This window comes from Ovis canadensis, chromosome 6 (genome assembly GCF_042477335.2).
Source record: "Ovis canadensis isolate MfBH-ARS-UI-01 breed Bighorn chromosome 6, ARS-UI_OviCan_v2, whole genome shotgun sequence".
NCBI classification, from domain to species: Eukaryota; Metazoa; Chordata; class Mammalia; order Artiodactyla; family Bovidae; genus Ovis; species Ovis canadensis.
In genome coordinates this window covers 61,069,762-61,082,063 of record NC_091250.1, presented here as the reverse complement: position 1 = coordinate 61,082,063, position 12,302 = coordinate 61,069,762, and the positions used below count along the sequence as shown (strand labels likewise).

Here is a 12,302-nt window from a genome sequence, read left to right as displayed (position 1 = left end):
AGTGAGAAAGAGTAAAGCAAATTCGTGTATCTGCCATGTTTGAGAAATGAGCTGGTCTGGTTCACAACTATGTAGAACAGAACCAGGAGGCCAGCAGTAAGCAAGACATTTACTTCAGTTGTCAAAATACTTATTACAAATCCAAAGGTCAAAAAAGTCCCACACGTTATGAAGAGCAAAGTTTCTCAATCTTCACTTCAGAAAATATTTACAGATGGGTGTTCCTATTATTTCAGTCTTCCATTGAGGATTATGACTAAGCGGGTGGCTGGAACTGCAGCAGTGGCCAAGGGAGAAGGTGATCACGGCCGCCTTCCAAGAGACTAATGCATATGGAGGTGCCTAATAATTTTTGGTTTGGGTAGTGCTATCAGCTGAATTGTGGCCCTGCATCAAATTAATATGCTGGCACTCTAGCCTCCATGTGACTAGATTTGGAGGGACAACTTTTCAAGAGGTAATTAAGATTAAATAAATTGGGGGCGTGTAGGGTGAATTGGGAGATTGGGATTGACACATAAATGCTATTGATATGATGTATAAAATAGACAATGAGAACCTACAGTATAGCACAAGGAACTCTACTCAGTGCTCTCCGATGGCCTAAACGTGAAGGAAATCCCCAAAGACAGGATGTATGTACATGTGCAGTTGGTTCACTTTGCTGTACAGTAGAAACTAACACAACATTGTAAAGCAACTATACTCCAATAAAAAGTAATTAAAAATTTAAAAACAGAACAAAAAATTAAATGAGTTAGACCCTAATGCAATAGAACTGGTGTTCTTAAAATAAGAGATATGAGGGACATAAGTGCAAGAAGAAAGGTCGTGTGAGGATACAGTGGCAAGGCAGCAATACGTAAGGCAGGAGAAAGCCCTCACCAGGGAACAAGCTGGCTGGCACCTTGATCTTGGGCTCCCAGCCCTTCCGAACTGTGAGAACATTTATTTCCACTGCTTAAGCCACTCTGTGGTATTTTTTTTCATGTCAGCCCTAGAAAATTAAGAAAACTGGCATACAAAGCACTCACATAAATGTGTTCCCAAATAAAAACTTATTTTAAAAAATGAAATAATTGAAACATACGGAAAACAGAGAATATTTAAAAGCTCACCTAAAATCTTCTGCTCAGAGTTTAACAGATGTGGACATCTCGTCATACCTGTTTCAGATTTTTTTAATTTTTAATTTTTTTACATTCATATGAAAGAAATCTGTTTATTGATCTTCCTTTGCAATTTGACAAGAAAAAAGTTGAGATAATGTTACAAAACAATCAGGCCCTTGTGTTATAACTCTGTACAAACATTCCAGCCAGAGGCATCTCCTTTGCAAATAGAGCAAACAACAGATTGTTTTTAAAGAAATAAAATGTTCATACTTAAAATTGGTACCCTTTAGATCTGCTTCCATATCCTCCTAGCCCTGACGTAACAACTCTTTTGAAATTGGAGGCCAATTTGTATGTTTCCTGTTGACTTTTTAATATATTATACTTAGGTGTATGCATATCTCAAAAAGCAAGCATAAGAAAGCACCATTGATCTGCTTTATATTTACATCAATGTGTAAATACTTTTGCAACATTTTTTTCCTTCAACATTGTTTTGAGGTTTATATGCACATTTTGATACATGTGGCTATCATTTAACTATTTTTAGTGTGCTGTGGTCTTCTATTGTATGGGTATACCACAGTTTACTTATCCATTTTCCTACTAATATTCAGTTTATTCTCAATTTTTCAGTATTATAAACACTACAGCATTGACCAATCTTGTATATGTTTCCTTGAATGCATATACTACCAGCAAACTCGTATCTTCAATTTTACAAGAGGTTGATCTCAAAAATGATTGTACCAAGCTACAGGCTTTTACTTCTCCCAAATCTGATAGGTTTACAGTAGTAATGCACTGTTTATTGTTTCATGAAGAATACTTTACTTACAATGAGCTGTGCAACTTGATGATCTTTGATGAATGTACTCACCTATGAAATCAGGACCACACTCAAGACACAAAGTATTTCCATCATCCCTTGAAATTTCCTCAGGCCTCCGTGGAAACCATCCACCCTCCCACCCCATACCCCACCCACAGGATCCATCTCAGTCCCCAAGTAGTCACTGGACTGTTTTCTTTAGCAATGAACTAGTTTTCATTTTAGAAAATTTTATATAAATGGAACCAGATGGTATGTTCTCTTTGTGCCCGGCAGATTATTTTGGTTTGTTGTTCAGTCGCTCAGTCATATCCAATTCTTTGAGACTTCATGGACTGCAGCACACCAGGCTTCCCTGTTTATAACCATCTCCCAGAGCTTGCTCAAACTCATGTCCATTGAGTTGGTGATGCCATCCAACCATCTCATCCTGTCGTCCCCTTCTCCTCCTGCCTTCAATCTTTCCCAGCATCAGTCTTTTCTAATGAGTTGGCTCTTTGCATCAGGTGGCCAAAGGATTGGAGTTTTAGTTTCAGCATTGGTCCTTCCAATGAATATTCAGGACTGATTTCCTTTAGGATGAACTGGTTGGATCTCCTTGCAATCCAAGGGACTCTCAAGAGTCTTCTCCAACACCACAGTTCAAAAGCATCAATCCTTTGGCACTCAGTCTCCTTTATGGTCCAACTCACATCCATACATGACCACTGGAAAAACCACAGCTTTGACTAGATGGATCTTTGCTGGTAAAGTAATGTCTCTGCTTTTTAATACAAAATATAGGTTGGTCATTGCTTACTCCTTGGAAGAAAAGTTATGACCAACCTAGATAGCATATTCAAAAGCAGAGACATTACTTTGCCAATAAAGGTCCATCTAGTCAAGGCTATGGTTTTTCCAGTGGTCATGTATGGATGTGAGAGTTGGACTGTGAAGAAAGCTGAGCACCAAAGAATTGATGCTCTTGAACTGTGGTGTTGGAGAAGACTCTTGAGAGCCCCTTGGACTACAAGGAGATCCAACCAGTCCATTCTGAAGGAGATCAGACCTGGGATTTCTTTGGAAGGAATGATGCTAAAGCCGAAACTCCAGTACTTTGGCCACCTCATGGGAAGAGTTGACTCATTGGAAAAGACTCTGATGCTGGGAGGGATTGGGGGCAGGAGGAGAAGGGGACGACAGAGGATGAGATGGCTGGATGGCATCACTGACTTGATGGACATGAGTCTGAGTGAACTCCAGGAGCTGGTGATGAACAGGGAGGCCTGGCGTGCTGCAATTCATGGGGTCGCAAAGAGTCGGACACGACTGAGCGACTGAACTGAACTGATAGCTTTTTTTCCAAGGAGCAAGCGTCTTTTAATTTCATGGCTACAGTCACCATCTGCAGTGAATTTTGGAGCCCAAGAAAATAAAGTCTCTCGCTGTTTCCCTAGTTTCCCCATCTATTTGCCATGAAGTGATGGGACCAGATGCGATGATCTTCATTTTTATCAATGTTAAGTTTTAAGCCAGCTTTTTTCCTCTCCTCTATCAAATTCATCAAGAGGCTCTTTAGTTCATTTTCGCTTTCTGTCATGAGAGTGGTGTCATCTGTGTATCTAAGGTTATTGATATTTTACCTGGTAATCTTGATTCCAGCTTGTGCTTCATCCAGCCCAGCATTTTGCATGATGTACTCTGCGTATAAATTAAATAAGGAGGGTGACGATATACAGCCTTGGCGTACTTTCCCAATATGGAACGAGTCCATTGTTCCATATCCGGTTCTAACAATTACTTCTTGACCTGCATACACATTTCTCAGAAGCCAGGTAAGGCGGTCCGGTATTTCCATCTCTTTTAAGAATCTCCTACAGTTTGTTGTGATCCACATAGTCAAAGGCTTTAGCATAGTCAACAAAGCAGAGAAGTAGATTTTTTTCTGGAATTCTCTATTTCTAAGATCCAGCAGATGTTGAAAATTTGATCTCTGTTTCCTCTGGCTTTTCTAAATCCAGCTTAAACATCTGGAAGTTCTTGTTTCACGTACTGTTGAAGCCTAGTTTGGAGAATTTTTAGCATTACTTTGCTAGCATGTGGAATGAATGCAACAGTGCAGTAATTCTTTCAGTTAGCATAATGGTTTTGAAGTTCATCCATGTTGCTGGGTTTACCAGTGCATCTTTTTCTTTTTTAAAAAAAATATAAATTTATTTAACTGAAGGTTAATTACTTTACAATATTGTATTGGTTTTGCCATACATCAACATGAATCCACCACAGGTATACACGTGTTCCCCATCCTGAACCCCCCTCCCTCCTCCCTCCCCGTACCATCCCTCTGGGTTGTTTCAGTGCACCAGTCCCAAGCATCCAGTATCATGCATCAAACCTGGACTGGCGATTCGTTTCATATATGATATTATACATGTTATTTTATAAATGTATTTTTTGCTTATCCATTCACCTGTTGGTGAATTTAGGTTCTACCTAGCCATTTGCTTTCATTTCTCCTAGGTTAGTAAAAGAATGATTGGGTGTTATGATAGGTGTAAGTTTAACTTTATTCATTGTGAGTTTTATTTGTATTTCCCTGGTGATAATGTCAAGCTTCTTTCCATGTACTTACTGGCCATTCATCTTATTTTGTGAAGTGTCTATGTAAAATCTTTTGTTCATCTCTTTAAGTTATCTTCTTATTCTTGAGTTGTACAATCTCTTTATATACTTTGGAATTCTTTATCAGATATATTTGTCAAATATTTTCTCCCTGTTTGTGACGAGAAATTTTAATTTCTGAAGTATCTTTTGAAGAGCAAGATGCTTTAGCGTTCAGTTCAGTTCAGTTCAGTTGTGTCCGACTCTTTGCGACCCCATGAATTGCAGCACGCCAGGCCTCCCTGTCCATCACCATCTCCCTGAGTTCACTCAAATTCACGCCCATTGAGTTGGTGATGCCATCTAGCCATCTCATCCTCTGTCATCCCCTTTTCCTCCTGCCCCCAATCCCTCTCAGCATCAGAGTCTTTTCCAAGGAGTCAACTCTTCACATGAGGTGGCCAAAGTACTAGAGTTTCAGCTTTAGCATCATTCCTTTCAAAGAACACCCAGGGTTGATCTCCTTTAGAATGGACTGGTTGGATCTCCTTGCAGTCCAAGGGACTCTCAAGAGTCTTCTCCAACACCACAGTTCAAAAGCATCAACTCTTCGGCACTCAGCCTTCTTCACAGTCCAACTCTCACATCCATACATGACCACTGGAAAAACCATAGCCTTGACTAGACGACCTTAGTCAGCAAAGTAATGTCTCTGCTTTTGAATATGCTATCTAGGTTGGTCATACCCTTTCTTCCAAGGAGTAAGCGTTTTAACTTTAATCAAGACCAATTTATCAATTTTTTCTCTAATGGTTTATGCCATTTATGCTCTAAGAAATGTTTATGAAAACATAGTTAAGATTGTCTCTTGTTTTCTTCTATGAATTTTAGCTCTCATACTTAGGTCTCTGTATGGAGTTAAGGTGAAAGTTCTGTGAGTGTGTGTGTGTGTTTATGCGTCTAGTTATTGCCGCACCATTTTTTGAAACGACTACCCTATTCATTGAAATGCCTTGGCATCTTTGTTGAAAATTAGTTTACTATGTGTAACTAATATTTACACATTTTTTTCTGGATTCCCTATTCAGTTTCATTGGTCCATGTGCCAGCTAAGTTGATTCAGTCATGTCTAGCTCTTTGCGACTCCATGGACTGTAGCCCACCAGTCCATGGGATTCTCCAGGCAAGAATACTGGAGTGGGTTGCCATGCCCCCTTCCAAGGGATCTTCCTGACCCAGGGTTGGAGCCTCTCTTTAAGTTTCCTGCATTGGCAGGCAGGTTCTTTACCTCTAGCACCACCTGGGAAGCCCTTCATGTCTATCTTCATCCCAATTATCACTGTCTTGATTGCTGTAGCTTTGCAAGTTCTGAGACCAAGTAGCCTATAAGTCCTCCACCTTTTACTCTTGTCTCATAGTTTGGCCAAAACATTTCCATACACCTTTTAGAATTAGCTTGTCAAATTAAAAAAAAAAAATCCTGATGGCATTTTGACTGTGTATAGACAAACTTGGGAGCAGCAACATCTTATTTCTACATAATCATGGCATTGCTCTCCATTTATTTAAATCTAATTTTTCTTTAAAATAGCTGGTGTAGAGGGCTTGCTTATATGTCTTTGGTTGAACTTATCCCTAGGAACCTAGTATGTTTTGCTGTTACTGGTATCTTTGAAGATTTTCTAACTGATGTTGCTGGGATATAAATGTTGCAAAATTCACTTATCAATTCTAATATAGTTATTGGTAGATTCTTTTAAAATTTCTACATGCATAATTATGACAACTGTAAAAATGACAATTTTCTTTGCAATCCTCATTCCTTTCAATTCTTCCCTGCCTTTACTGAGCTGGCTAAGCTCTCCAGTACGATACTGAACACAAATTGTGAAAGCAGACATCCTTGTCACATTATTGATCTCAGAGAGAAAGCACTTAAGTCAGAATTCTGACCCCCAAAGATGCCCACATTCTAGCATCCAGAATTTGTGAATATATTACATGGCCAAGGGGAATTAAAGTTGAAGATGGAATTGAGATTACATGTAAACAAGCCTTAAAATAGGGAGATCAGATTACCTGTGTAGGCCCAGTGTAATAACTTGTTATTACAAGTGTAAGAAGGAAGCAGAAGGGTCAGTGTCAGAATGATGTGATGAGAAAAGCATTCAACCCACTGTTGCTGGCTTTGGAGACGGAGGAAGAGGGCTACAAGCCGAGGAATGTCTGAGGTTCATAGATACAAGAAAGGACAAGGAAACAGATTCCTTCCTAGAGCCCCCAGAAAGAAACAGCCCTTTGATGCTTATATCAGCCTTCTCATCTGCACAGCTGTCAAATATGGAAGTTTGTGTTGTTTGAAGACACTAATGTTTGTGACTATTTATTACAGCAGCAACAGATAACAAATACAGGAAACTTCAGATTTTCCAGCAGTAAGTATGATGTTTGCTGCAGAGTTTCTATGGATATGTTGTCTGTTTGTGCTTGGGTTCCTTCTAGTGTATTTCTTACACACAGTTTCAACTCTAATTTTCTTCTGATCTCTGTCAGCAGTCAATTTATTTCCTATTGCTTACTCATCCAATTTTTCTTTTTTTTAATGTAGATAATCAACCTCTTTTTTTTTCCCATCGAATTCCTGAGCTTTTCTGATTTTGATATTGTATTGTTCTTTCTTGGCTTCTATCATTTCTTGAATTCCGTCAGCATTTTAACAAATATTACTGTTTTCCTCTGCTTTGTAAATGTTTCTAGGATACCATCATTTTCTGTAGGTGTGTTATCCTGTCTTCTTAAAGTATGCCTCACCATGTGGTCATGTTTAAAATGAGATGAACTTTGTCATACTTTGCTCCTTTATTTTCAGAAGATTTCAGTGTAGGTGGTGAGGTGGGCCTGCAATTTCCTGGTTTTGTGGTTCTAGGTTTCTCTCTTCTGCAGTTACTACAAATCATTAGATAACATTAAAAAAAATAACTTATTTTTAAATTATTATTTTTATCTTTTTGACAGTGCTTCACAGCTTGTGGGATTTTAGTTCCACCTAGGAATTGAGCCCAGGTCCTGGGAATGAAAGCACCGAGTCCTAGCCACTGGACCAGGGAATTTCCAGATGATGTGAGGTTTTTTTTGTTGTTTTTTGTGGTAAAAGCCACATAATATAAAACATACTATTTTAACCATATTTAACTGTACAGTGGCACTAGGTATATTCCCAGATGACATGGCTTTTTATGTACCTTCTTATCATCGTCTGAATTGTCTTATCTGGTCCCCTGCTCCAAATGTATCAGGACCTTTCTCTCCTTTATCCCCAGGGTCCTTTCCTTGTTGATGTCTGTTTTGTTCCTAGTAGTTTCTCTCAGCATAGGCCTCTGTGCTCTCACCAGATACTTCTGAGAACCCTCATTACCTCCCTGCAGGTTCCTTTTACAGCTGCCACTTGAATGCTGACAGCCCTCTTCCAATTCTGATTGTGATTTTGAATGCAACAGTTGACACTGCCATGATGACTGGGGCTCCTCCTTCTGGGGCTGAGGACATGTGGGCAGGTTCTGGGACCTTTGGCTCTTAGGACCATCACAAGACTCCCTTCCTTTCTCTCTGCTCACTCCTCCAATGCTGTTGTTCCCATTTGATCCTATTAGTTTCTTGGGTCCAGAGGGATATTCTTCCACCTAAATTTAGTGAAGATGGTGTCACTGCGACTTTTCTTTTGCTATCCCAGTTGCTCTATGAGGATCTGACATTAAATACTCACTGTGGCTGCCATCTAACCTTCTGTAATTGGTTTTTAATTTTTAAATGTTTTATATTTTTCTATTTATACTGTAATACCTAGGACAGGACAGACTATGGTAAGTTTTAACAAATAAATGCAAAATCTTAGTGACTCAAGCCCTTACTTCTTGCACATGTCACAGTCCAGTGCAGATGGCATGCTCTACTGGTAGGTTTCCAAGCAATGACTCACATGCCCTGGGTACTTCCACTTTGCAAATTCTTTGTTTATAGCCAAATGAGAAGACGGGAGAGTGGTCAACAGAGACCACTGGTTGTGATGCAGTGAGTTTTATTGCCAGATATGGAGGTCACGTAACATCGTTGGCCGGACTCCGTCACAAGACTCCAAACTAACCACAAGAAAGGACTGGAAACAAAACCACACCGAGAACCTCTTCCTCAACTCTGTACAGCTGCCCAAGCAATTTCAGGAAAGAAAGTGAACTACGAAATGGTACCCATCTCTTTGTATATCTGTAAAACGATTTAAGATGTAATCTAATCAAAGAACTGGTCACCACTGTTTTAATAAGGTTTTAATTCCATTAGTACAAAACTTAAAAAAAAAATTTGTAAATCAAGTTGTTTTCAAGCCTACAAAAAAACATGTCTCCATGTTTGCTGACAAATTTGGAGAATAAGGCAGCTTACATTTAAATAAAAAATGCCTCTAATTATAAAGATTCCAGTTACATGTCTTTTGGAATGATAACATATTAAACTGTACTAACATATACAGTAAGAACATGGTGGTTTGGCATCATTCATAAACATAAACATATTCACAAACATTCTAAATATTCAATATACATACTTCAGGAGAAATCTAGAAATCAATCCTTTTTATTACCTTTAGTCTACAGGTTTAACACTACAAATATACTCACTGAAAAAACGATATTTTGAAAAAATTAACGATATTTTTAAAAAAACCGAAGTTCATGAAAATTTACAAAATACAACCAATGTATTCTGACTTGTAATCATATCTTAAATATTTCAGCTTTATTTTTCTGACCTGGTCAGATCATTTAAAAATATTTTCACACTATTTAATTTAGGATATAAAACAATAGCAACTTACTAAGTTTATGTTATAAAAATTAATATAGCAATTATCAAAATACTGAAAAAACTGTCTTATGAGAGCAGTACCCAGATCATAAAAACTTATTTCATTAAGAAAACATCTTCAAAAGGCACATTTTAATTACTGGTGTTTATCTGAAGACAGTAGCTTGAGTTTTGAATTTCCAGTCAGTTTTTCATTATCTCAATATGAAGATCATAGAGGGTTGGAGAAGGTAAGAAAACACAGGTTTCCAATGGACATCACCAGGACAGCAGTATTCTCACTCGTCACATCCACAAAGACCAAGAGAAAGATGTAGAGGAAGGGAGGACTTCTGTTCTAATTCAAACTTCAGGAAATACTTTTTACATAAAAATAACTCAGTTTAAAAGATTACAGGACAGAAAGCTTGAAAAATACAAGGCCAAGACCACAAACTGCCCAGTTTAGTCTGAGTGGTGATGTTACTTGTTTGGAGCCTAAAAAGAGAAAGAAGCTTCTGCTTGCTTCTCTGGGATCAAATCTTCATATGGAGCTCATCTCAATTTAAATTACTCAGTGAGTTAAAAGTACTACAAATTCCCAGCATGTCAGACATATTGGTGTTTAAAATAAAATAAAAATGACTTTATGGTTATCTCTGTCATGTTCCCTTTTAATGGGGGCTGATATTCTAAAGTTGAGTGTAATTATAACATCACTAATTCAAGTACTCTACAAAACTACTATTATTTTTAAAAGGTTATGTCCTAGGTCCTCAAAATGCCATCCAATATACAGTTTGAATTATGTTTTACTTTTCAGTGAAGTTTAATACTAATTGAAGTACTAAACTGAACCAGATCAGTACTCGAAAGTACTAATTGATTAAGTACTGACCCCATGCAAAAAACAGAAGGGATTTTTTAATGCTATTTTGGAATTTCAGAATACTGGAGATCCATCTTCATTTCACATTATTTCCCTCAAGTCTCAATTGAGTGTTTCCATTTATTTTTTTAAAGGTGGGAGACATCATTAGATTTTTTTTTCCTCACTGTAAACAAAATAATTGACAAAAATATTCTGAAGTATGAAAAAGAAAATGGTCATCAGTTACTTAAACAAAATATAATTTTCTGGTCCCTAATAATGGTCACGTTAGGAGTATTTATTCAAGTTCTAAAATAGCAGCTTTTTAAATTAAGACAACATTGCTTTATTCTTACCTGTTTTTTTATTAACTACTCTATTATAGCTCATAAGAGCACTTTTATCCTCAAAAGCCTTTTATAATGTAAGAAGAATTAACATGACCATTCTTGTCAATGTTTAAAAAGTATATAAAAAGTTACTGTATTCAAAGTCATCAAACACCTTATTTTTCTGTTTGGAACTCAAGAGTAATTATAGTCATTTTAGAATGTGTAAACTATGAAATTACCTTAAACTAATATCAACAACATAAAATACAATTTCTCTACAAAAATATATAAGAGATATATCACTTCTTCCCTGAAATAGAAATTTAATATTTGGACAAAAAACTGTAAACTCTGATTACATTCAAAAGATAGCCTTTTAAAAACTTATATTATTTGAGGCTCTGGCAGCTGGAGCTCTTACCAGCAGATTTACGTGACAGTATGTTTTAACCACACAAGGCCAAACAGTTGTTTCTCTCACAGCTGCTACCAGGAGGAAAAAAATGGCTTCCTGCAGTGGACAGTCTGGGTGAACGAATTGCTGAGCTGGATGATCCGACCCTGCCCTCCACCCTGACTGCGCTCCACAACCACACAAGGCATCTGCACCAGCTGGACAGGAGTCTTCCTGTCTCTCAGTGCCTGAGTGAGGTTTAAGATCTGTGGAAGGAAGAGAGGTTTTCATCAGCTCAAAAAAGGTAAAGGCCTCAGTTCACTGATATTATTTTAACTATCTATTTATAACTACAGCTTTTATTTCATCCATTTATGCCCAACAGAGACGGTGATGAGGAGTACCTGCTATCAATACAAATATGCGGAGGTACGTATGCTTGTACATACACATCCCTATACACAAACAAATGCACAAGATTAGAATTAAATAATTTTTGCCAATTGACAACTCTGAAATATTCTAGAATGCATCTACATCCAGAAGAATTGAATCAGAGACGGAATAAAGTGAATGGTTCCACATACATACTCCATTGATACTGGTCCTAAACAGATCCTGGTCTAAATAGTCTCATTTTTACTAAATACTTGCCTTACCCACTCACTCAACAAATTTATTGCATGTTCACTGGAATTATTACTAGGACCTAGTATGAAGGCATTTCTTTTAAAATTTGACTAATAATGTTTATTAAGTTAAAACTTTTGAATTTTACATTAAATAGCAGTAGGATCATGATCAATCTCAAGAAGAGCATTCACTGCCTATTCTACCTGTGCCTATTTGGAACACTGGACCTCAGAAATACTAATTTACTTGAAATATATTTTTAGACATTATCTGAAAAAAATGGCAGAAACGATGAATAACTACTCCAATCCCTTCCATGTGGAATATAAGGCCCTCCAAAATCTGACTCTCTAGCCTCCTTCTCCAACCATTTCATTTACTATTTAAAACTTATGACTCCAGCAAAGCCCTGTGTAAGTACAACAGAACACCAAGGGGTATGCAAGCTAATAATCTGTCCTCTTCCCTAGCCCCGGGCCTCATCAGAGCAAGGGCTCCAGGACAGGAGGAACTTGGTTTTACTCATTGCTTTCTCTCAATCACTAGGACAGTTTCTGGCACTGGTTCTGTCAATAAGCAATTAATGAATAAATACAATAGTTATTTAATTATATCCATTTGTTAATGTTACATAATAAATAGTGCAAAAACTAGACTTGTCTTCTTGGTCACAGGTCTGCAGCAGCTATCTTAAATGAAATGCATC

At 37.6% G+C, this 12,302-nt stretch overlaps 1 protein-coding gene across 1 annotated transcript in view; it reads right to left on the bottom strand.

Moving 5' to 3' along the window:
• Positions 1–8,834: 8,834 nt before the first annotated feature.
• PI4K2B (phosphatidylinositol 4-kinase type 2 beta) overlaps positions 8,835–12,302 on the bottom strand; it is a 36,179-nt gene continuing 32,711 nt past the window's right edge. Inside the window, exon 10 of the mRNA XM_069593803.1 lies at positions 8,835–11,229. Coding sequence (XP_069449904.1) covers positions 11,056–11,229 — 174 coding nt within the window. The 3' untranslated portion in view covers positions 8,835–11,055. The remainder of the gene's footprint in view (positions 11,230–12,302) is intronic.